Genomic DNA, 24,257 nt, shown 5'->3' on the forward strand with positions numbered 1-24,257 from the left:
TCTACTTAAATCAATCAAGCTGTGTCCACATGGCTCATTGGTTGGATCAGGTGTTGCTTTTGCTTGGTTGGAATGAAAACCTACAGCCACACGGCCCTTTACTGGATCAGTTTGACACCCCTGATCTACAGAGAGCCAGAACAATCATCAAATCAAGATCAAGACGAGCAACTCCTGAGATGAGTGACACAGAGGTCCTGCAGCAGCTATCTTCTGATGATCCTGACAGTCACACTCAGCAATCAACAAGCAGGCATGGATCTGAAGCGGAGTTTTTGATCCCGATTTAAAATCAGGACACAGAACAGATGTTAAGTGATGAATCCGATACCCCTCTTGCCCTTGCCATACAAGCATCTCTTGAGGACATTAAAGTAAACTTTGAACCCAGTATTGGTGATGATTATGATGCTGATCTTGACACCACCCTTCCCTGGACTCCAGATGACTTGGACTCTCAGCAGGTATAGTGTAGGTCTAAGTTATAACAGTTATAATATACCAGTTGAAGCAAAATATTACTGCAATTATTACTAATTCCTTTAAAGGTTTCCCAGTTATTCTGTCTGCAAACATAAAAAAACAGTGACAATTTGTCACCTCTTCCTTTTGGATCCAAAGCTGATGTTTTGAAATCACTTTTTCATCCAAAAATTTAAAATAAAAAAGATGGCCCATGTAATGTCATATAAAACAGAAAAGCAACAAATCTAGAACCACAACATAATTACCATTTTGCATGCTAATTCATATATTGATTGCCACGGATGTTGATTCATTTTCCTTTCACTAATGGATTAATCAATAAACACATCTGATTTCTCTCTTTCTTTTTCTTATCTTGCAGCACTCTACATTGAATGATGGGCCTGTATCTTCAAGCAGTCTTCCAGCATCACTAGACCCATCTGAAAAAGAACTCCTTGTGAAATTAAGACGGGTAAACATAGTTGATGATCTTCTAACGGTGAAGTCCAAGACCATGTCAAGTCCGGAGGGTCCCGGAGGGAGGCGGATACCCTGCGCTGATTGGCTGATTTGAAACTCGGCACGTTAATGTCAACTAAGGCACAATCCCCAAGCTGCAGAGGGGAAATACAACTTCTGCTCAGTTTTGAGCAGGTTTTGAGACAGTTTTAAAATAATTCCCATAATTTAAGATGCTTTTAAATGTAGCAGTTTTGAGATGCTATTAGAATCCATCAGCTATTTTTCAGATGCTTTTAAAATCATGTTTTGAGACGCCTCTAAAATCAGTCAGATGTTTGGAGATGCTTTTGAAATCATTCAAAAGGTTTCCCTTATATAAATTGAATTTGCCTCTGGACCATATTAACATAAAATGTTCTTCCTGTAAAAATGAAGGTAAGATTTTGCAGAATGTTTAGCAGTTTTATACTGTAAACTAAAATGTAAATATCAGCAAAATCTTTAATTTAAGCAGAATAATGCCGTCAATTTTACAATGATTTCTCTTCTGTGACTTTATGGTATTTTCCCATGAATTTTACCATGTTTGTAAATTTTCACAGAAAGAATCTTTTCTACATATTACGACTGTAAAAATTACAGTAATGTATTGTTCCTTGATTTACAGTTATTCAATGTATTTACGACGGCGATATACAATTTTAGATTTTACGGCCTTCAACTGTTGCCATTTGACAGTTTTTTACTGTAATTTCTACAGACTTTTTTTACAGTGCAGCTGCTAAACAGAACCTTAGAACCGCTGTCACTCCTGCACCTCCAGGACTGATCCTGCTCCATAATACAAAGGGGGTGCTAACAGTGTTTCCTATCACATCCTGGATGTTATGAATACTTTTCTTAGAACAGGCATCCTTCCAGGGGTCCTGGTAAGGCTGTAATGTTTACAGCAGAAAAGGTCTCTATGAGGTAACAAGAACGAGGGAGGCATGCACACACACACACACGCATGCATACACCTACACACACACACACACACACACACACAGACACACACACACACACTGACTGGAGGACTCAAACCTGGAGGTCATGCATCCTTCCCCTCCACAAACCATTCGCTCCAGTGATGGCCAAGGCATCACTGTTTCCAGTGTCAGTTGAGCCTCAACACCACAATTTTAGAGAGACCACTGATCCTGGTCCGCTGTGCCTCAGCAGGTCGGCACTGCCAGTAGCTCCTGCAACACCTTGGTAATAGGAGGATCTTTTTGATTCCCAATCACACTGGAAACCACACAGGAGCAGCAGTTCAAATGTTAAATACATCCATAGGTGTAGAACCTCCCTCCTAGTAGAGCAGGAGTAGAACCTCCCTCCGAGTAGAGCGGGAGTAGAACCTCCCTCCTAGTAGAGCAGGAGTAGAGCCTCCCTCCTAGTAGAGCAGGTGTAGAACCTCCCTCCTAGTTCAGCAGGTGTGGAACCTCCCTCCTAGTAGAGCAGGTGTAGAACCTTCCTCCTAGTAGAGCAGGTGTAGAGCCTCCTTCCTAGTTCAGCAGGTGTAGAACCTCCCTCCTAGTAGAGCAGGAGTAGAACCTCCCTCCTAGTAGAGCAGGCGTAGAACCTCCCCGCTAGTAGAGAAGCTGTAGAAACTCATTACAAAAGCAGCAAGTGTAGAACCTCCCTCTTAGTAGAGCAGATGTAGAACCTTATTCCTAAAGGAGCAAGTGTAGAACCTCCCCCCGAGTAGTGCAGGAGTAGAACCTCCCTCCTAGTAGAGCAGGCGTAGAACCTCCCCCTAGTAGAGCAGGTGTAGAACCTCATTCCTAATGAGCAAGTGTAGAACCTCCCTCTTAGTAGAGCAGGAGTAGAACCTCCCCCTAGTAGAGCAGGTGTAGAACCTCATTCCTAAAGGAGCAAGTGTAGAACCTTCCTCCTAGTAGAGCAGGTGTAGAGCCTCCCTCCTAGTTCAGCAGGTGTGGAACCTCCTTCCTAGTTCAGCAGGTTTGGAACCTCCATCCAAGTAGAGAAGGTGTAGAACCTTCCTCCTAGTAGAGCAGGTGTAGAGCCTCCCTCCTAGTTCAGCAGGTGTAGAACCTCCCGCCTAGTAGAGCATGGGTAGAACCTCCATCCAAGTAGAGAAGGTGTAGAACCTCCCTCCTAGTAGAGAAGGTGTAGAACCTCCTTCCAAGTTCAGCAGGTGTGGTAACTCCCTCCTAGTAGAGCAGGTGTAGAACCTTCCTCCTAGTAGAGCAGGAGTAGAACCTCCCTCCGAGTAGAGCGGGAGTAGAACCTCCCTCCTAGTAGAGCAGGAGTAGAGCCTCCCTCCTAGTAGAGCAGGTGTAGAACCTCCTTCCTAGTTCAGCAGGTGTGGAACCTCCCTCCTAGTAGAGCAGGTGTAGAACCTTCCTCCTAGTAGAGCAGGAGTAGAACCTCCCTCCGAGTAGAGCGGGAGTAGAACCTCCCTCCTAGTAGAGCGGGAGTAGAGCCTCCCTCCTAGTAGAGCAGGTGTAGAACCTCCTTCCTAGTTCAGAGGGTGTGGAACCTCCCTCCTAGTAGAGCAGGTGTAGAACCTTCCTCCTAGTAGAGCAGGTGTAGAGCCTCCTTCCTAATTCAGCAGGTGTAGAACCTCCGTCCTAGTAGAGCAGGAGTAGAACCTCCCTCCTAGTAGAGCAGGTGTAGAACCTCCCCCCTAGTAGAGGAGGTGTAGAAACTCATTCCTAAAGGAGCAAGTGTAGAACCTCCCTCTTAGTAGAGCAGGAGTAGAACCTCCCTCCTAGTAGAGCAGGCGTTGAACCTCCCCCCGAGTAGAGCAGGTGTAGAACCTCCCTCCTAGTAGAGCAGGTGTAGAACCTCCTTCCTAGTTATGCAGGTGTGGAACCTCCCTCCTACTAGAGCAGGTGTTGAACCTCCCTCCTAGTAGAGCAGGTGTAGAACCTCCCTCCTAGTAGAGCAGGCGTTGAACCTCCAACCCTAGTAGAGCAGGTGTAGAACCTCCCTCCTAGTAGAGCAGGTGTAGAACCTCCTTCCTAGTTATGCAGGTGTGGAACCTCCCTCCTATTAGAGCAGGTGTAGAACCTCCCTCCTAGTAGAGCAGGTGTAGAACCTCCCCCTAGTAGAGCAGGTGTAGAACCTCATTCCGAAAGGAGCAAGTGTTCAACCTCCCTCTTAGTAGAGCAGGAGTAGAACCTCCCTCCTAGTAGAGCAGGAGTAGAACCTCCCTCCTAGTAGAGTAGGTGTAGAACCTTTGTCCTAGTAGAGCAGAAGTAGAACCTCCCTCCTAGTAGAGCAGGTATAGAACCTCCTTCCTATTTCAGCAGGTGTGGAACCTCCCTCCTAGTAGAGCAGGTGTAGAACCTTCCTCCTAGTAGAGCAGGTGTAGAGCCAACCTCCTAGTTCAGCAGGTGTAGAACCTTCCTCCTAGTAGAGCAGTTGTAGAGCCTCCCTCCTCGTTCAGCAGGTGTCGAACCTCCCTCTTAGTAGCTCAGGTGAAGAACCTCCCTCCTTGTTGAGCAGGCGTAGAACCTCCCCCCTAGTAGAGCAGGTGTAGAACCTCCTTCCTAGTTGTGCAGGTGTGGAACCTCCCTCCTATTGGAGCAGGTGTAGAACGTCCCTCCTAGTAGAGCAGGCGTAGAATCTCCCCCCTAGTAGAGAAGGTGTAGAACCTCCCCGCTAGTAGAGAAGCTGTAGAAACTCATTACAAAAGCAGCAAGTGTAGAACCTCCCTCTTAGTAGAGCAGGAGTAGAACCTCCCTCCTAGTAGAGCAGGCGTTGAAACTCCCTCCTAGTAGAGCAGGTGTAGAACCTCCCTCCTAGTAGAGCAGGTGTAGAACCTCCTTCCTAGTTATGCAGGCGTAGAACCTCCCCCCTAGTAGAGAAGGTGTAGAACCTCATTCCTAAAGGAGCAAGTGTAGAACCTCCCTCTTAGTAGAGCAGGAGTAGAACCTCCTTCCTAGTTATGCAGGTGTGGAACCTCCCTCCTAGTAGAGCAGGTGTAGAACCTCCCTCCTAGTAGAGCAGGTGTAGAACCTCCCTCCTAGTAGAGCAGGCGTAGAACCTCCCCCCTAGTAGAGAAGGTGTAGAACCTCATTCCTAAAGGAGCAAGTGTAGAACCTCCCTCTTAGTAGAGCAGGAGTAGAACCTCCCTCCTAGTAGAACAGGCGTTGAACCTCCCCCCTAGTAGAGCAGGTGTAGAACCTCCCTCCAAGTAGAGCAGGTGAAGAAACTCCTTCCTAGTTCAGCAGGTGTAGAACCTCCCTGCTCGTTCAAAAGGTGTAGAACCTCCCTCTTAGTAGAGCAGATGTAGAACCTTATTCCTAAAGGAGCAAGTGTAGAAACTCCCCCCTAGTAGTGCAGGAGTAGAACCTCCCTCCTAGTAGAGCAGGCGTAGAACCTCCCCCTAGTAGAGCAGGTGTAGAACCTCATTCCTAAATGAGCAAGTGTAGAACCTCCCTCTTAGTAGAACAGGAGTAGAACCTCCACCTAGTAGAGCAGGTGTAGAACCTCATTCCTCAAGGAGCAAGTGTAGAACCTTCCTCCTAGTAGAGCAGGTGTAGAGCCTCCCTCCTAGTTCAGCAGGTGTGGAACCTCCTTCCTAGTTCAGCAGGTTTGGAACCTCCATCCAAGTAGAGAAGGTGTAGAACCTTCCTCCTAGTAGAGCAGGTGTAGAGCCTCCCTCCTAGTTCAGCAGGTGTAGAACCTCCCGCCTAGTAGAGCATGGGTAGAACCTCCATCCAAGTAGAGAAGGTGTAGAACCTTCCTCCTAGTAGAGAAGGTGTAGAACCTCCTTCCAAGTTCGGCAGGTGTGGTAACTCCCTCCTAGTAGAGCAGGTGTAGAACCTTCCTCCTAGTAGAGCAGGAGAAGAACCTCCCTCCGAGTAGAGCGGGAGTAGAACCTCCCTCCTAGTAGAGCAGGAGTAGAGCCTCCCTCCTAGTTCAGCAGGTGTGGAACCTCCCTCCTAGTAGAGCAGGTGTAGAACCTTCCTCCTAGTAGAGCAGGAGTAGAACCTCCCTCCGAGTAGAGCGGGAGTAGAACCTCCCTCTTAGTAGAGCGGGAGTAGAGCCTCCCTCCTAGTAGAGCAGGTGTAGAACCTCCTTCCTAGTTCAGCAGGTGTGGAACCGCCCTCCTAGTAGAGCAGGTGTAGAACCTTCCTCCTAGTAGAGCAGGTGTAGAGCCTCCTTCCTAGTTCAGAAGGTGTAGAACCTCCCTCCTAGTAGAGCAGGAGTAGAACCTCCCTCCTAGTAGAGCAGGTGTAGAACCTTATTCCTAAAGGAGCAAGAGTAGAAACTCCCCCCTATTAGTGCAGGAGTAGAACCTCCCTCCTAGTAGAGCAGGCGTAGAACCTCCCCCTAGTAGAGCAGGTGTAGAACCTCATTCCTAAATGAGCAAGTGTAGAACCTCCCTCTTAGTAGAGCAGGAGTAGAACCTCCACCTAGTAGAGCAGGTGTAGAACCTCATTCCTCAAGGAGCAAGTGTAGAACCTTCCTCCTAGTAGAGCAGGTGTAGAGCCTCCCTCCTAGTTCAGCAGGTGTAGAACCTCCCGCCTAGTAGAGCATGGGTAGAACCTCCATCCAAGTAGAGAAGGTGTAGAACCTTCCTCCTAGTAGAGAAGGTGTAGAACCTCCTTCCAAGTTCGGCAGGTGTGGTAACTCCCTCCTAGTAGAGCAGGTGTAGAACCTTCCTCCTAGTAGAGCAGGAGTAGAACCTCCCTCCGAGTAGAGCGGGAGTAGAACCTCCCTCCTAGTAGAGCAGGAGTAGAGCCTCCCTCCTAGTAGAGCAGGTGTAGAACCTCCTTCCTAGTTCAGCAGGTGTGGAACCTCCCTCCTAGTAGAGCAGGTGTAGAACCTTCCTCCTAGTAGAGCAGGAGTAGAACCTCCCTCCGAGTAGAGCGGGAGTAGAACCTCCCTCTTAGTAGGGCGGGAGTAGAGCCCCCCTCCTAGTAGAGCAGGTGTAGAACCTCCTTCCTAGTTCAGCAGGTGTGGAACCTCCCTCCTAGTAGAGCAGGTGTAGAACCTCCCTCCTATTAGAGCAGGTGTAGAACGTCCCTCCTAGTAGAGCAGGCGTAGAATCTCCCCCCTAGTAGAGCAGGTGTAGAACCTTCCTCCTAGTAGAGCAGGTGTAGAGCCAACCTCCTCGTTCAGCAGGTGTAGAACCTTCCTCCTAGTAGAGCAGTTGTAGAGCCTCCTTCCTAGTTCAGCAGGTGTCGAACCTCCCTCTTAGTAGCGCAGGTGAAGAACCTCCCTCCTCGTTGAGCAGGTGTAGAACCTCCCTCCTAGTAGAGCAGGTGTAGAACCTCCCTCCTATTAGAGCAGGTGTAGAACGTCCCTCCTATTAGAGCAGGTGTAGAACGTCCCTCCTAGTAGAGCAGGCGTAGAATCTCCCCCCTAGTAGAGAAGGTGTAGAACCTCATTCCTAAAGGAGCAAGTGTAGAACCTCCCTCTTAGTAGAGCAGGCGTAGAACCTCCCCCCTAGTAGAGCAGGTGTAGAACCTCCCTCCAAATAGAGCAGGCGTAGAACCTCCCCCTAGTAGAGCAGGTGTAGAACCTCATTCCGAAAGGAGCAAGTGTTGAACCTCCCTCTTAGTAGAGCAGGAGTAGAACCTCCCTCCGAGTAGAGCACGAGTAGAACCTCCCTCCTAGTAGAGTAGGTGTAGAACCTTTGTCCTAGTAGAGCAGAAGTAGAACCTCCCTCCTCGTAGAGCAGGTATAGAACCTCCTTCCTTTTTCAGCAGGTATGGAACCTCCCTCCTAGTAGAGCAGGTGTAGAACCTTCCTCCTAGTAGAGCAGGTGTAGAGCCAACCTCCTAGTTCAGCAGTTGTAGAACCTTCCTACTAGTAGAGCAGTTGTAGAGCCTCCCTCCTAGTTCAGCAGGTGTCGAACCTCCCTCTTAGTAGCGCAGGTGAAGAACCTCCCTCCTTGTTGAGCAGGCGTAGAACCTCCCCCCTAGTAGAGCAGGTGTAGAACCTCCCTGCTCGTTCAAAAGGTGTAGAACCTCCCTCTTAGTAGAGCAGATGGAGAACCTTATTCCTAAAGGAGCAAGTGTAGAACCTCCCTCCTAGTAGAGCAGGAGTAGAACCTCCCCCTAGTAGAGCAGGTCTAGAACCTCATTCCTAAAGGAGCAAGTGTAGAACCTCCCTCCTAGTTCAGCAGGTGTGGAACCTCCATCCAAGTAGAGAAGGTGTAGAGCCTTCCTCCTAGTAGAGCAGGTGTAGAGCCTCCCTACTAGTTCAGCAGGTGAAGAACCTCCCTCCTAGTAGAGCATGGGTAGAACCTCCATCCAAGTAGAGAAGGTGTAGAACCTTCCTCCTAGTAGAGCAGGTGTAGAACCTCCTTCCTAGTTCAGCAGGTGTGGTAACTCCCTCCTAGTAGAGAAGGTGTAGAACCTTCCTCCTAGTAGAGAAGGTGTAGAGCCTCCCTCCTAGTTCAGCAGGTGTCGAACCTTCCTCCTAGTAGAGCAGGTGTAGAGCCTCCCTCCTAGTTCAGCAGGTGTGGAACCTCCTTCCCAGTTCAGCAGGTGTGGAACTTCCATCCAAGTAGAGCAGGTGTAGAACCTCCCTCCTAGTAGAGCAGGTGTAGAGCCTCCCTCCTAGTTCAGCAGGTGTGGAACCTCCATCCAAACAGAGCAGGTGTAGAAACTCCTTCCTAGTTCAGCAGGTGTAGAACCTCATTCCTAAAGGAGGAAGTGTAGAACCTCTCTCTTAGTAGCGCAGGTGAAGAACCTCCCTCCTCGTAGAAAAGGCGTAGAACCTCCCCCCTAGTAGAGATGGTGTAGAACCACCCTGCTCGTTCAAAAGGTGTAGAACCTCCCTCTTAGTAGAGCAGATGTAGAACCTTATTCCTAAAGGAGAAAGTGTAGAACCTCCCCCCTGGTAGAGCAGGAGTAGAACCTCCCTCCTCGTAGGGCAGGCGTAGAACCTCCCTCTAAGTAGAGCAGGTTTAGAAGCTCATTCCTAAAGGAGCAAGTGTAGAACCTCCCTCTTAGTAGCGCAGGTGAAGAACCTCCCTCCTCATAGAGCAGGTGTAGAACCTCCCCCCTCATTGAGCAGGTGTAAAACCTCCCTGCTCGTTCAAAAGGTGTAGAACCTCCCTCTTAGTCGAACAGATGTATAACCTTATTCCTAAAGGAACAAGTGTAGAACCTCCCCCCTAGTAGAGCAGGAGTAGAACCTCCCTCCTAGTAGAGCAGGCATAGAACCTCCCCCTAGTAGAGCAGGTGTAGAACCTCATTCCGAAAGGAGCAAGTGTTGAACCTCTCCTTAGTAGAGCAGGAGTAGAACCTCCCTCCTAGTAGAGCAGGAGTAGAACCTTCCTCCTAGTAGAGTAGGTGTAGAACCTCCCTCCTAGTAGAGCAGGAGTAGAACCTCCATCCCAGTAGAGCAGGTGTAGAACCTCCCTCCTTGTAGAGCAGGAATAAACCTCCCTCTTGGTAGAGCAGGAGTACAACCTCCATCCAAGGAAAACAGGTGTAGAACCTCCTTCCTAGTTCAGCAGGTGTGGAACCTCCCTCCTAGTAGAGCAGGTGTAGAACCTTCCTACTAGTAGAGCAGGTGAAGAACCTCCTTCCTAGTTCAGCAGGTGTCGTAACTCCCTCCTAGTAGAGCAGGTGTCGAACCTTCCTCCTAGTAGAGCAGGTGTCGAGCCTCCCTCTTAGTTCAGCAGGTGTAGAACCTTCCTCCTAGTAGAGCAGGTGTAGAGCCTCCCTCCTAGTTCAGCAGGTGTGGAACCTCCTTCCCAGTTCAGCAGGTGTGGAACTTCCATCCAAGTAGAGCAGGTGTAGAACCTCCCTCCTAGTATAGCAGGTGTAGAGCCTCCCTCCTAGTTCAGCAGGTGTGGAACCTCCATCCAAATAGAGCAGGTGTAGAAACTCCTTCCTAGTTCAGCAGGTGTAGAACCTCATTCCTAAAGGAGGAAGTGTAGAACCTATCTCTTAGTAGCGCAGGTGAAGAACCTCCCTCCTCGTAGAAAAGGCGTAGAACCTCCCCCCTAGTAGAGATGGTGTAGAACCTCCCTGCTCGTTCAAAAGGTGTAGAACCTCCCTCTTAGTAGAGCAGATGTAGAACCTTATTGCTAAAGGAGAAAGTGTAGAACCTCCCCCCTTGTAGAGCAGGAGTAGTACCTCCCTCGTAGTAGAGCAGACGTAGAACCTCCCCCTAGTAGAGCAGGTGTAGAACCTCATTCCTAAAGGAGCAAGTGTAGAACCTCCCTCTTAGTAGCGCAGGTGAAGAACCTCCCTCCTCGTAGAGCAGGCGTAGAACCTCACCCCTAGTAGAGCAGGAATAGAACCTCCCTGCTCGTTCAAAAGGTGTAGAACCTCACTTTTAGTAGAGCAGATGTAGAACCTTATCCCTAAAGGAACAAGTGTAGAACCTGCCCCCTAGTAGAGCAGGAGTAGAACCTCCCTACTAGTAGAGCAGGCGTAGAACCTCCCCCTAGTAGAGCAGGTGTAGAACCTCATTCCTAAAGGAGCAAGTGTAGAACCTCCCTCTTAGTAGAGCAGGAGAAGAATCTCCCCCTAGTAGAGCAGGTGTAGAACCTCATTCCTAAAGGAGCAAGTGTAGAACCTTCCTCCTAGTAGAGCAGGTGTAGAGCCTCCCTCCTAGTTCAGCAGGTGTGGAACCTCCTACCTAGTTCAGCAGGTGTGGAACCTCCATCCAAGTAGAGAAGGTGTAGAACCTTCCTCCTCGTAGAGCAGGTTTAGAGCCTCCCTCCTAGTTCAGCAGGTGTAGAACCTCCCTCCTAGTAGAGCATGGGTAGAACCTCCATCCAAGTAGAGAAGGTGTAGAACCTCCCTCCTAGTAGAGTAGGTGTAGAACCTTTGTCCTAGTAGAGCAGGAGTAGAACCTCCATCCTAGTAGAGCAGGTGTAGAACCTCCCTCCTTGTAGAGCAGGAATTAACCTCCCTCTTAGTAGAGCAGGAGTAGAACCTCCATCCAAGGAAAACAGGTGTAGAGCCTCCGTCCTAGTTCAGCAGGTGTAGAACCTTCCTCCTAGTAGAGAAGGTGTAGAGCCTCCCTCCTAGTTCAGCAGGTGTAGAACCTTCCTCCTAGTAGAGCAGGTGTAGAACCTCCTTCCTAGTTCAGCATGTGTGGAACCTCCATCCAAGTAGAGCAGCTGTAGAACCTCCCTCCTAGTAGAGCAGGTGTAGAGCCTCCCTCCTAGTTCAGCAGGTGAGGAACCTCCATCCAAGTAGAGCAGGTGTAGAAACTCCTTCCTAGTTCAGCAGGTGTAGAACCTCATTCCTAAAGGAGGAGGTGTAGAACCTCCCTCTTAATAGCGCAGGTTAAGAACCTCCCTTCTCGTAGAACAGGCGTAGAACCTCCCCCCTAGTAGAGATGGTGTAGAACCTCCCTGCTCGTTCAAAAGGTGTAGAACCTCCCTCTTAGTAGAGCAGATGTAGAACCTTATTCCTAAAGTAGAAAGTGTAGAACCTCCCCCCGAGTAGAGCAGGAGTAGAACCTCCCTCCTAGTAGAGCAGACGTAGAACCTCCCCCTAGTAGAGCAGTTGTAGAACCTCATTCCTAAAGGAGCAAGTGTAGAACCTCCCTCTTAGTAGCGCAGGTGAAGAACGTCCCTCCTCGTAGAGCAGGCGTAGAACCTCCCCCCTAGTAGAGCAGGTGTAGAACCTCCCTGCTCGTTCAAAAGGTGTAGAACCTCACTTTTAGTAGAGCAGATGTAGAACCTTATTCCTAAAGGAACAAGTGTAGAACCTGCCCCCTAGTAGAGCAGGAGTAGAACCTCCCTACTAGTAGAGCAGGCGTAGAACCTCCCCCTAGTAGAGCAGGTGTAGAACCTCATTCCTAAAGGAGCAAGTGTAGAATCTCCCTCTTAGTAGAGCAGGAGTAGAACCTCCCCCTAGTAGAGCAGGTGTAGAACCTCATTCCTAAAGGAGCAAGTGTAGAATCTCCCTCTTAGTAGAGCAGGAGTAGAACCTCCCCCTAGTAGAGCAGGTGTAGAACCTCATTCCTAAAGGAGCAAGTGTCGAACCTTCCTCCTAGTAGAGCAGGTGTAGAGCCTCCCTCCTAGTTCAGCAGGTGTGGAACCTCCTACCTAGTTCAGCAGTTGTGGAACCTCCATCCAAGTAGAGAAGGTGTAGAACCTTCCTCCTAGTAGAGTAGGTGTAGAGCCTCCCTGCTAGTTCAGCAGGTGTAGAACCTCCCTCCTAGTAGAGCATGGTTAGAACCTCCATCCAAGGAAAACAGGTGTAGAGCCTCCATCCAAGTATAGCAGGTATAGAACCTCCTTCCTAGTTCAGCAGGTGTGGAACCTCCCTCCTAGTACAGCAGGTGTAGAACCTATCTCCTAGTAGAGCAGGTGTAGAGCCTCCCTCCTAGTTCAGCAGGAGTAGAACCTCCCTACTAGTAGAGCAGGCGTAGAACCTCCCCCTAGTAGAGCAGGTGTAGAACCTCATTCCTAAAGGAGCAAGTGTAGAACCTCCCTCTTAGTAGAGCAGGAGAAGAACCTCCCCCTATTAGAGCAGGTGTAGAACCTCATTCCTAAAGGAGCAAGTGTAGAACCTTCCTCCTAGTAGAGCAGGTGTAGAGCCTCCCTCCTAGTTCAGCAGGTGTGGAACCTCCTACCTAGTTCAGCAGGTGTGGAACCTCCATCCAAGTAGAGAAGGTGTAGAACCTTCCTCCTCGTAGAGCAGGTGTAGAGCCTCCCTCCTAGTTCAGCAGGTGTAGAACCTCCCTCCTAGTAGAGCATGGGTAGAACCTCCATCCAAGTAGAGAAGGTGTAGAACCTCCCTCCTAGTAGAGTAGGTGTAGAACCTTTGTCCTAGTAGAGCAGGAGTAGAACCTCCCCCCTAGTAGAGCAGGTGTAGAACCTCCCTGCTCGTTCAAAAGGTGTAGAACCTCACTTTTAGTAGAGCAGATGTAGAACCTTATTCCTAAAGGAACAAGTGTAGAACCTGCCCCCTAGTAGAGCAGGAGTAGAACCTCCCTACTAGTAGAGCAGGCGTAGAACCTCCCCCTAGTAGAGCAGGTGTAGAACCTCATTCCTAAAGGAGCAAGTGTAGAATCTCCCTCTTAGTAGAGCAGGAGTAGAACCTCCCCCTAGTAGAGCAGGTGTAGAACCTCATTCCTAAAGGAGCAAGTGTAGAATCTCCCTCTTAGTAGAGCAGGAGTAGAACCTCCCCCTAGTAGAGCAGGTGTAGAACCTCATTCCTAAAGGAGCAAGTGTCGAACCTTCCTCCTAGTAGAGCAGGTGTAGAGCCTCCCTCCTAGTTCAGCAGGTGTGGAACCTCCTACCTAGTTCAGCAGTTGTGGAACCTCCATCCAAGTAGAGAAGGTGTAGAACCTTCCTCCTAGTAGAGTAGGTGTAGAGCCTCCCTGCTAGTTCAGCAGGTGTAGAACCTCCCTCCTAGTAGAGCATGGTTAGAACCTCCATCCAAGGAAAACAGGTGTAGAGCCTCCATCCAAGTATAGCAGGTATAGAACCTCCTTCCTAGTTCAGCAGGTGTGGAACCTCCCTCCTAGTACAGCAGGTGTAGAACCTATCTCCTAGTAGAGCAGGTGTAGAGCCTCCCTCCTAGTTCAGCAGGAGTAGAACCTCCCTACTAGTAGAGCAGGCGTAGAACCTCCCCCTAGTAGAGCAGGTGTAGAACCTCATTCCTAAAGGAGCAAGTGTAGAACCTCCCTCTTAGTAGAGCAGGAGAAGAACCTCCCCCTATTAGAGCAGGTGTAGAACCTCATTCCTAAAGGAGCAAGTGTAGAACCTTCCTCCTAGTAGAGCAGGTGTAGAGCCTCCCTCCTAGTTCAGCAGGTGTGGAACCTCCTACCTAGTTCAGCAGGTGTGGAACCTCCATCCAAGTAGAGAAGGTGTAGAACCTTCCTCCTCGTAGAGCAGGTGTAGAGCCTCCCTCCTAGTTCAGCAGGTGTAGAACCTCCCTCCTAGTAGAGCATGGGTAGAACCTCCATCCAAGTAGAGAAGGTGTAGAACCTCCCTCCTAGTAGAGTAGGTGTAGAACCTTTGTCCTAGTAGAGCAGGAGTAGAACCTCCATCCTAGTAGAGCAGGTGTAGAACCTCCCTCCTTGTAGAGCAGGAATTAACCTCCCTCTTAGTAGAGCAGGAGTAGAACCTCCATCCAAGGAAAACAGGTGTAGAGCCTCCGTCCTAGTTCAGCAGGTGTAGAACCTTCCTCCTAGTAGAGAAGGTGTAGAGCCTCCCTCCTAGTTCAGCAGGTGTAGAACCTTCCTCCTAGTAGAGCAGGTGTAGAACCTCCTTCCTAGTTCAGCATGTGTGGAACCTCCATCCAAGTAGAGCAGCTGTAGAACCTCCCTCCTAGTAGAGCAGGTGTAGAGCCTCCCTCCTAGTTCAGCAGGTGAGGAACCTCCATCCAAGTAGAGCAGGTGTAGAAACTCCTTCCTAGTTCAGTAGGTGTAGAACCTCATTCCTAAAGGAGGAGGTGTAGAACCTCCCTCTTAGTAGCGCAGGTTAAGAACCTCCCTTCTCGTAGAACAGGCGTAGAACCTCCCCCCTAGTAGAGATGGTGTAGAACCTCCCTGCTCGTTCAAAAGGTGTAGAACCTCCCTCTTAGTAGAGCAGATGTAGAACCTTATTCCTAAAGTAGAAAGTGTAGAACCTCCCCCCGAGTAGAGCAGGAGTAGAACCTCCCTCCTAGTAGAGCAGACGTAGAACCTCCCCCTAGTAGAGCAGTTGTAGAACCTCATTCCTAAAGGAGCAAGTGTAGAACCTCCCTCTTAGTAGCGCAGGTGAAGAACGTCCCTCCTCGTAGAGCAGGCGTAGAACCTCCCCCCTAGTAGAGCAGGTGTAGAACCTTATTCCTAAAGGAACAAGTGTAGAACCTGCCCCCTAGTAGAGCAGGAGTAGAACCTCCCTACTAGTAGAGCAGGCGTAGAACCTCCCCCTAGTAGAGCAGGTGTAGAACCTCATTCCTAAAGGAGCAAGTGTAGAATCTCCCTCTTAGTAGAGCAGGAGTAGAACCTCCCCCTAGTAGAGCAGGTGTAGAACCTCACTTTTAGTAGAGCAGATGTAGAACCTTATTCCTAAAGGAACAAGTGTAGAACCTGCCCCCTAGTAGAGCAGGAGTAGAACCTCCCTACTAGTAGAGCAGGCGTAGAACCTCCCCCTAGTAGAGCAGGTGTAGAACCTCATTCCTAAAGGAGCAAGTGTCGAACCTTCCTCCTAGTAGAGCAGGTGTAGAGCCTCCCTCCTAGTTCAGCAGGTGTGGAACCTCCTACCTAGTTCAGCAGGTGTGGAACCTCCATCCAAGTAGAGAAGGTGTAGAACCTTCCTCCTAGTAGAGTAGGTGTAGAGCCTCCCTCCTAGTTCAGCAGGTGTAGAACCTCCCTCCTAGTAGAGCATGGTTAGAACCTCCATCCAAGGAAAACAGGTGTAGAGCCTCCATCCAAGTATAGCAGGTATAGAACCTCCTTCCTAGTTCAGCAGGTGTGGAACCTCCCTCCTAGTACAGCAGGTGTAGAACCTATCTCCTAGTAGAGCAGGTAGAGAGCCTCCCTCCTAGTTCAGCAGGTGTAGAACCTCCCATCTAGTAGAGCAGGTGTAGAACCTTTCTCCTAGTAGAACAGGTGTAGAACCTCCTTCCTAGTTCAGCAGGTTTGGAACCTCCTTCCTAGTTCAGGAGGTGTGGAACCTCCATCCAAGTAGAGCAGGTGTAGAACCTTCCTCTTAGTAGAGCAGGTGTAGAACCTCCTTCCTAGTTCAACAGGTGTGGAACCTCCATCCAAGTAGAGCAGGTGTAGAACCTCCCTGCTTGTTCAACAGGAGTAGAACCTCTCTCCTAGTAGAGCATGTGTAGAACCTCCCTCCTAGTAGAGCAGGTGTAGAAACTCCTTCCTGGTTCAGCAGGTGTAGAACCTCATTCCTAAAGGAGGAGGTGTAGAACCTCCCTCTTATTAGAGCAGGTGTTGAACCTCCCTCCTCGTAGAGCAGGTGTAGAACCTCCCTGCTTGTTCAACAGGAGTAGAACCTCCCTCCTAGTAGAGCAGGTGTAGAACCTCTCTCCTAGTAGAGCAGGTGTAGAATGGTAAATGGTAAATGGACTCAATTTTATATCGCGCTTTTCTACCTTAGCGGTACTGAAAGCTCTTTACAGTGTCGTCTCATTCACCTGTTCACACACACATTCACACACTGATGGTGGCGCCTTGGACCATGCAAGGCGCCAACCTACTCATCAGGATTATGGGTTCAGTATTTTGCTCAAGGACACTTTGACATGGTCACTGGAGTCGGGGATCGAACCGGACGGCTACTCTACCCCTGAGCCATGCCGCCCACAGTGTAGAACCTCCCTCCTAGCAGAGCAGGTCTCGAACCTCCCTCCTAGCAGAGCAGGTCTCGAACCTCCCTCCTAGTAGAGCAGGTGTAGAACCTCCCTCCTAGCAGAGCAGGTGTAGAACCTCCCTCCTAGTAGAGCAGGTCTCGAACCTCCCTCCTAGCAGAGCAGGTCTCGAACCTCCCTCCTAGTAGAGCAGGTCTCGAACCTCCCTCTTAGTAGAGCAGGTGGAGAACCTCCCTCCTAGCAGAGCAGGTCTAGAACCTCCCTCCTAGTAGAGCAGGTGTAGAACCTCCCTCCTCGTAGAGCAGGTGGAGAACCTCCCTCCTAGCAGAGCAGGTCTAGAACCTCCCTCCTTCTATGAACAAGCACATCTGAGACAGCAGAGTTGAAAATCTTCCTTTACCAGCAGGAAGGTGGAACAGATCCAGGATCAGTGGGGACGGACGTCTGCTTTGACCTGCTGGAGGGAGAGAGAGAGACAGAGGACAGGGACAGAGAAAGGTGAGCAGAGAGAAAGACAGGGGACAGAGGACAGGAGAGTTGAGACACACAACAACAACAAGAGTGTGGAACCAAATTTTCTTGATCCATCTCAGGAAGAATGTCTGTCCTTCATGTCATCACTGATCCCACTGTTGGGAGCAGGAGCAACATTTGCTCGTTCTACAGCCAGCGAATGTACATCTTTGACTAGCTTGAACCAGGACAGCCAGGACTGTCCTCTGTGCCAGACACACGCCGCTGAGACTGTCAGTCAACTACATTTTATCCATCCGCATGTTAACGTTTGAGATTACATCCTCAGGATTTAGATTTTTTAAATCGTCAATATCTGTCAAGGTACACATTGTACAGGTGAAGTAGCGATCTGACTGGGCCAAATGGTATCGATTCTGTCCAGAAAAGGACCATTAACCCCATCACACTGCAACATGACCAGGTGGTGGAAGCGAGTGATTGAACTGTCTTCGATTGTGACATCATCCTGAAATGATCAAAACAAGTCTGGCCATGTTCAAGTCTGATGAGCGTAAAACAAATTTAAATAAAAATATATGACGAATACAATGGAGTTTTAGGAGCATGAGAATGAAGTCATCATTTTGGTCTGGTATTTTAGGGGTGATGTCAGAGAGCAGGAGGGCAGTGGGGCAGAACTGCCAGGACCTCAACAAGAAACTGCTCCATTCAGGACAGAAGGCAAGGCAGTTTTCTTTGTGGCCTGTTTCCACCACCAGTTTGTCTCCTGGCTTCATGGCATCATAACAACATCCTCTGCCCTCAGAGCCTCACATCGACTGAGGAGAAAACCTTTAACAGGGGAGAAACCTCAGGGTTATGTGTCTCTCACGACATTTGGAGGCTTTCTTGTGTCTTTCTTCTCCAACTCTCAAAAGTATTTTATACTTCAATGTCTCAATGTGACCTTAATCCTGAAATGAGCAAAGAAATACGAGCGAATGTTTCCGAGGACACCGGGAATGTTGCGATGCGTGAGTCATAAATTCATACATGTTGATAGTTGTTGTTGACGTCATCCCTGTAGTTGGAGAGAACCCCATCACACGAACTCTCAGGGTCATGGTAACCCTTAGTAAGGGGAAATGATATCGCCTTTAAAGGTTTTATTAAAAAGTGACGATTCGCTCTGCCCGACAACATACTGACGTCATCAGACCGCGACTGTCGCACCTCTGAGCCAAAACATTTTCATGCGCAGGAGGGCAGCTCCAGGTGTGTATGTGTGTGAGTGAGTGACTGAGTGAGAGAGTGACTGAGTGAGAGATAGAGAGAGTCTGTGTGTCAGCGGTCTCTGGGGACCTGGTCACGTGCATCGCGCGCCGCTCTCCGCGCACGAGGAGCTCGCAAACGTCAGCGCGAGCGGGCGGTGATGATGGCGGCAGACTGCGTCGGCTTCCAGGCGCAGATCGCCTCGATCATCGAGCTGCTGGCGAACTCGGCGGTGGCGGAGATCTGCAAGCTGGTGGAGGACGGATACGCGGCGCTGCGCTCCCAGATGGAGCAGGAGCGCGGCAAGAGCGAGCAGGAGAACGCGGCGCTGCGGCACAAGCTGCGGGAAATGGACGTGAAGATGCGCAGCTACGAGAGGAAGATGAGGCGGCGGGGTCCACGGGAGGACGTGCACGCCGCGCGCTTCAGGCCCCCCGAAGGTGAGTACGCGGAGGCGAGGACAGCGAGCCGGTCCCCCGCTGCAGGGTCGGGGCGGAGGAGCGGCACAGAGACGCGGCAGCGGCTGTTAGCGGGGGATCCAGTAGATCAGTCACACGCACGCACGCACGCACACAGTGAGTGAGTGTGTGTCATATATACACAAATACTCACACTATACACTCACATACACAGACACACACCTTCACAGACATTCGTGCATATACATTCACACACTTGCAGGCTCACACACATTTGCACACATTGACACACAAAGACTCACTCACACACATACACACGTACACATCCACACAAACTCCCACACACTTGGTAAAACTGAAACACACACACAACCACACACACTCATATACTTGCATGCACACTCTCATACACACATACTCACACACCTATGCACTCACACACACTCATACAAACACACACACACCTCCTCCCCTCTCCTTGGTCACGCCCTCCCCTCTTCATTCATGCCTGCATGCCTCCTCAGCTACTCCCTCCCTACCTCGGCCACGCCCCTACGCAGTCATGCCCTCCTCTGTTACACCCTCCTCTTCCCTTCCCAGTCACTCCTTCCGCCCGCTTCTCAGTAACCCCTCCCCCCCCCATTACGCCATCCTCTCCCCTTGGTCACACTTTCCTCCCCTTCCTGACACATCCTCGTTTCCCCTCTGCAGTCATGCCATCCTCTCCTTCCTGTGCCACGCCCTCACCCTCCTCTGTCACTCCCTCCCCTTCCTGTACCACACCCTCCCCCTCCCCAGCCACACACTCACCATCCTCTGTCACGCCCTCCTTCATCACATGCCTTCCCCTAACCTCAGTCATGCCCTCAACTTCCCTCATTGGTCACACTTCCTCCTGCCACCTCAGTCATGCCCGGGGGGGGGGGGGTGTCTACGGGGCAATGGGTGACGGTAGTGTTGTTGTTCCAGAGCCTGGGGACCATCAGCCTGGGATGACACTTCATCCTGCCTCCTCTGAGGATGAAGCCTTTCATCACATCTCCAAGGTAACCAACATGCATGAGTGTCGTAGTGTGAGTCAGGGAGTTTTACATCCTGTGAAGGCTTCAGACTTCTGAACAAGTTCCCCAGGTAGCTCAGATCTGGTAGACCAGACTGGGGCAGTACACTAGGAAGCAGGGTCAGCAGGAACTCAGCAGGGTCAGCAGGAACTCAGCAGGGTCAGCAGGAACTCAGCAGGGTCAGAGGCCTTTTCCTCCTGAGGTAAGATGGTGTGCTTGTGGTTGTGATGGTTATGTCCAGATTTTGTTCCATTTTCAGAGGCTAACAACTGTTGTTGGAAACAGGATGGTTGTCGGCACTGCCAGGATTTGTGTGTGTGACCTCTGGCTGCTACACTTCAAGGTTTCTCCTCTGCTCAGAAAGTAGAAGTGTAAAAATGTAGTGCCAATTCTCCTAGTTGCTGTAGTGCCTTCATAAAACTTGGTGGTTTGTAGAAGTAGTTCTCAGAACTATGAAGAAGTTCCTGAAGGTTTTTTATGAAAGAACACATCAGTCTCTTTAATGAAAATAGTTTAATTGTTAGAATGGGAAGGGGTCTTCCAGGGTCATCATGATGTGTCAGTTGTGGTTCAGAACCGAGACCATTAACAGGGTATAACAGCTGCACTGTTCCACAGCAGGAGGAACTCAAGGGGTTAGCACTGGTGAAGCAGGAGAGAGTGGAGCGAGACGACTGCAACCTGGACCTGAAGGTGGAGGTCAACATCAGAGCAGAGTGTGGCCTGGCCTCTGGTGAGTGTGCCCTTCACCCAGGAGTGACTCCAATCTACCCAGTAACTGAACGTGGCATGTTGACAGCGTCTGACAGTAGGCCTCCCAGGTGTTGCTCTGCTGATGACATCACTAGGTTTCAATCTTACTGGTTACCCAGGAGATCAGCCTGCCAGGGTGGGATCTGTCTTTTCAGATGAGCAATACTGTCTTTCATCCCAGAACGCTGTCGCCTACATGAAGAGAACCTTGGGGTGCCCAATGATGGCGCACTGGTTCCCAGTAGATCACATACTGTGTAGAATCCTTTTCAAATCTTTATTGTTAAATTAGTCTCATTGTTTCTCTGCCTGCGCTTTTCAACATGTACCCTGCTGACATTAACCCTCAAGGCGTTCCTGGGATGTTGCAGAAAGGAAAAGTTCCTTCCAGATGTGACATCAGGTGATGGCAGCAGTCATTTCAGGGAACGCGTTTGTTTGCTGCTTTCAGACCAGCAGAGGAAGCAGCACTGAAAACTTTGTGTCTGGATACGAATACCAGACTGGACTGTTAGCGAGTGTGGAAAGGCTGAGTAGATGGTGCTTTTCCTGCCGTTTAGACTTATTCACAGTTAATGTAAGGGCTTCACATTTAGAAACCATTAGCTTCAGTCTTTCTGTCTTTCTGAAAGGGGTCTCAATATGGGACTGTGGTCCGCTCAGCTGCTGTGGGTTCTGATGCTTGTCTGTTGGTGGTGTTGCTCTACAGCTGCTTGAAGAAGTCAAAAATGATAGACACATTTTTCATCCCAGCCTTTTTTTGAATCACTTTTGATATAAAAAGTAAAACTTACATAAGAGTCCACAGAACATGAAATCCATTTATAATAGAAGTAATTGCAAACTCCCTTTACTCAGTGTCATTAGAAGCCTGTCCGTTCTCAGTGGGGCTGAGTCTGACACAGAGTGTATGAATATTCATGTTTTTACTGCAGTTTCAGGTGACATATAGTCTGAGTTGAGATACTCTTGTGTTCTGCTTTTTACTTGGCCAGCAGTGTTCAGGCTAGAGATACACTGACATGGGTTTTTTCGGGCCGATACCGATTATTAGTAGTCAAGGAGGCTGATAGCTGATATTCATTTGCAGTAAAAGTGAAAATACTAAAAAAAAAACTTTGTTGAAATACCTTAAAGCATATGTTTAATGAACAGTTTGTATATGTATGTATGTATATATACATATATACATACATATATGTATATACATATATATACATACATATATGTATATACATATATATACATACATATATGTATATACATATATGTATATACGTATATATGTATATATATGTATATACGTATATATGTATATATATGTATATACATATATGTATATACATATATGTATATACATATATGTACATATATGTACATATATGTACATACATATATGTACATATATGTATATACATATATGTATGTACATATATGTACATATATGTATATACATATATGTATGTACATATATGTACATATATGTATGTACATATATGTACATATATGTATGTACATATATGTACATATATGTATGTACATATATGTACATATATGTATGTACATATATGTACATATATGTATGTACATATATGTATGTACATATATGTACATATATGTATGTACATATATGTACATATATGTATGTACATATATGTATGTACATATATGTACATATATGTATGTACATATATGTATGTACATATATGTATGTACATATATGTATGTACATATATGTATGTACATATATGTATGTACATATATGTATGTACATATATGTATGTACATATATGTATGTACATATATGTACGTACATATATGTACGTACATATATGTATATACATATATGTTATACATATATATTATATACATATATATACATATATATATGTGTGTGTGTGTGTGTGTGTGTGTGTATATATATATATATGTGTGTGTGTGTGTATATATATATATGTGTGTGTGTGTGTGTGTGTGTGTATATATATATATATATATGTGTGTGTGTGTGTGTGAGTGTTAAACAATAGATAATTGTTTTAAAATTCAAACAAAAAGTGCAGGGAGCTCCAAGTCTCAGCACCATGTCTTATGAAATCAAATAAAAACTTAAATAGCTCCCGTAAGTTTTCCAAATTTCAATATAACTGAAGTTTTATTTTATCTTTCACTTATCTTTGTTTTATGTTAAAAGCTAATCAGCCTTCACCTCAACATGCTCCCCAGCAATAAAACTGGACTGAAACAGGTTCATTAGGTTTTAACTCAATCTCTCACTCACTCACACACTTCCATCACTGATTAGTCCCATATTGATATTATCAGCAACCTCGTTTCAGGTCCAGTCAGTTTTATTTGTGTCACCCAACCCCAACCAAAGTTCTGTCCTGACTCTGTCCAAGTAGAGCAGGTCCAGCACCTCCCTCCTTCAATGAACCTCCAGCCAACAATTCTCCATCAGCAGCACATCCTGCAACAGCAGCCACCAGAACCTTCCTTTACCAGCAGGAAGGTGGAGCAGATCCAGGATCAGTGGGGATGGAGAGAGAGCAGGAGAGCAGGACAGAGACAAAGACAGAGAATGGAGGAAGACAGAGAGACAGAAGGAAAGAGAGGTACAGAGATAAAGAGAGAGAGAAAGGAGGAGAGACTGATGGACAAAGACAGAGAATGCAGGAGGACAGAGAGACAGAAGGAAAGAGAGGGACAGAGATAAAGAGAGAGAGAAAGGAGGAGAGACTGATGGACAGAGACAAAGACAGAGAATGCAGGAGGACAGAGGGACAGAAGGAAAGAGAGGGACAGAGATAAAGAGAGAGAGAAAGGAGGAGAGACTGATGGACAGAGACAAAGACAGAGAATGGAGGAAGACAGAGAGACAGAAGGAAAGAGAGGGGCAGAGATAAAGACAGAGAATAGAGGAAGACAGAGAGACAGAAGGAGAGAGAGGGACAGAGATAAAGGAGGAGAGACTGATGGACAGACGGGGACGTGAGCAGGTGGAGTTATGGGTGGCAGCTGGAGCCTCTTCAGGTCTGGAGCCTCCTCCAGCAGCACCAGGATCTGGGATGAGGGGAGGAGAAGAGGAGTTAGTAACACGTCTGAGGACAGGAGGAGGAGAGAGAAGCCCAGTGCATCATGGGAGATCCCCAGCAGTCTGAGCCTAGAGCAGCAGATCTAAGGGCCAGCTTAAGCAGTCCTGACTATAAGCCTGATCAACAAGGAGGTCTTAAGTCTGCTGTTAAACCTAGAGAGGGGGTCTGGGTCCTGGACTGAAACTGGGAGACGGTTCCACAGGAGGGGAGCCTGATAGCTGAAGGCTCTGGCTCCATTCTACTGTTAGAACTCTAGGAACCAGCAGGAACCCTGCATCCTGGGAGTGAAGGGTTCTAGCTTGATCATAGGGGACTTGGAGCTCTGTCAGGGATGAAGGAGCCTGATTGTTGAGGACTTTGATGGTAGAAGGAGAATTTTAAATTCTGTTCTGTATCTGATAGGGAGCCATGCAGAGAAGCAGTCCAGGAGAGACCTGGTCTCTGCTACCAGTTCTAGTCAGGGGGGCAGCAGCGTTCTGGACCACCTGGAGAGTCTTTAGGGACTTGTTAGTCCAGCCTGGTAGGAGGGAGGTGCAGTAATCCAGCCTGGAAGTGACAAAAGCAGGGACTAGTTTTTCTGCATCTTCTTGAGCCAGGATGTGTCTGATCTTAGCGATGTTACGTAGATGGAAGAAGGCGTCCTGGAGGTTTGTTGAATGTGGGAGTTAAAGGGTCCTGGTCAAAGAGAACTGCTAGGTTCCTACGGTGGTGCTGGGGGCCAGGGGGGTGCCATCCAGGGTACCTGTCTCATCAGATCAGGTGGTCCTCAGGTGTTTGGCCCCAGCACAAGAACTTCAGTTTATCAGAGTTTAATAAAGGAAATGATGGTCCTCCATGTTTCCTGTCCTTCAGACAGGCCTCCAGTTCAGTCAGCTGGTTTGTTCCATGTGGATCATTGATGAGTTCAGCTGAGTGTCGTCTGCATAGCAGTGAACATTAATGGAGTGTTTCCTGATCATGTGACCAAGAGGAAGCAGGTACAGGGTGAAGAGGACTGGTCCAAGCACA

General features: G+C 48.5%; 1 protein-coding gene across 1 annotated transcript in view; it reads left to right on the plus strand.

The window, feature by feature from the left end:
- The first annotated feature begins 17,714 nt into the window (after window positions 1-17,714).
- LOC147256766 (uncharacterized) overlaps window positions 17,715-24,257 on the plus strand; it is a 50,716-nt gene continuing 44,173 nt past the window's right edge. The window contains 3 exon segments of the mRNA XM_086210003.1: window positions 17,715-18,361; window positions 19,310-19,386; window positions 20,020-20,134. Of these exon segments, the coding sequence (XP_086066129.1) occupies window positions 18,085-18,361; window positions 19,310-19,386; window positions 20,020-20,134 (469 nt within the window). The 5' untranslated portion in view covers window positions 17,715-18,084.

The sequence above is a fragment of the Aulostomus chinensis genome, chromosome 8 (assembly GCF_037954235.1).
Source record: "Aulostomus chinensis isolate RoL2024-O1b breed Wild chromosome 8, RoL_Achi_v1.0, whole genome shotgun sequence".
In the NCBI taxonomy this organism is placed as follows: domain Eukaryota; kingdom Metazoa; phylum Chordata; class Actinopteri; order Syngnathiformes; family Aulostomidae; genus Aulostomus; species Aulostomus chinensis.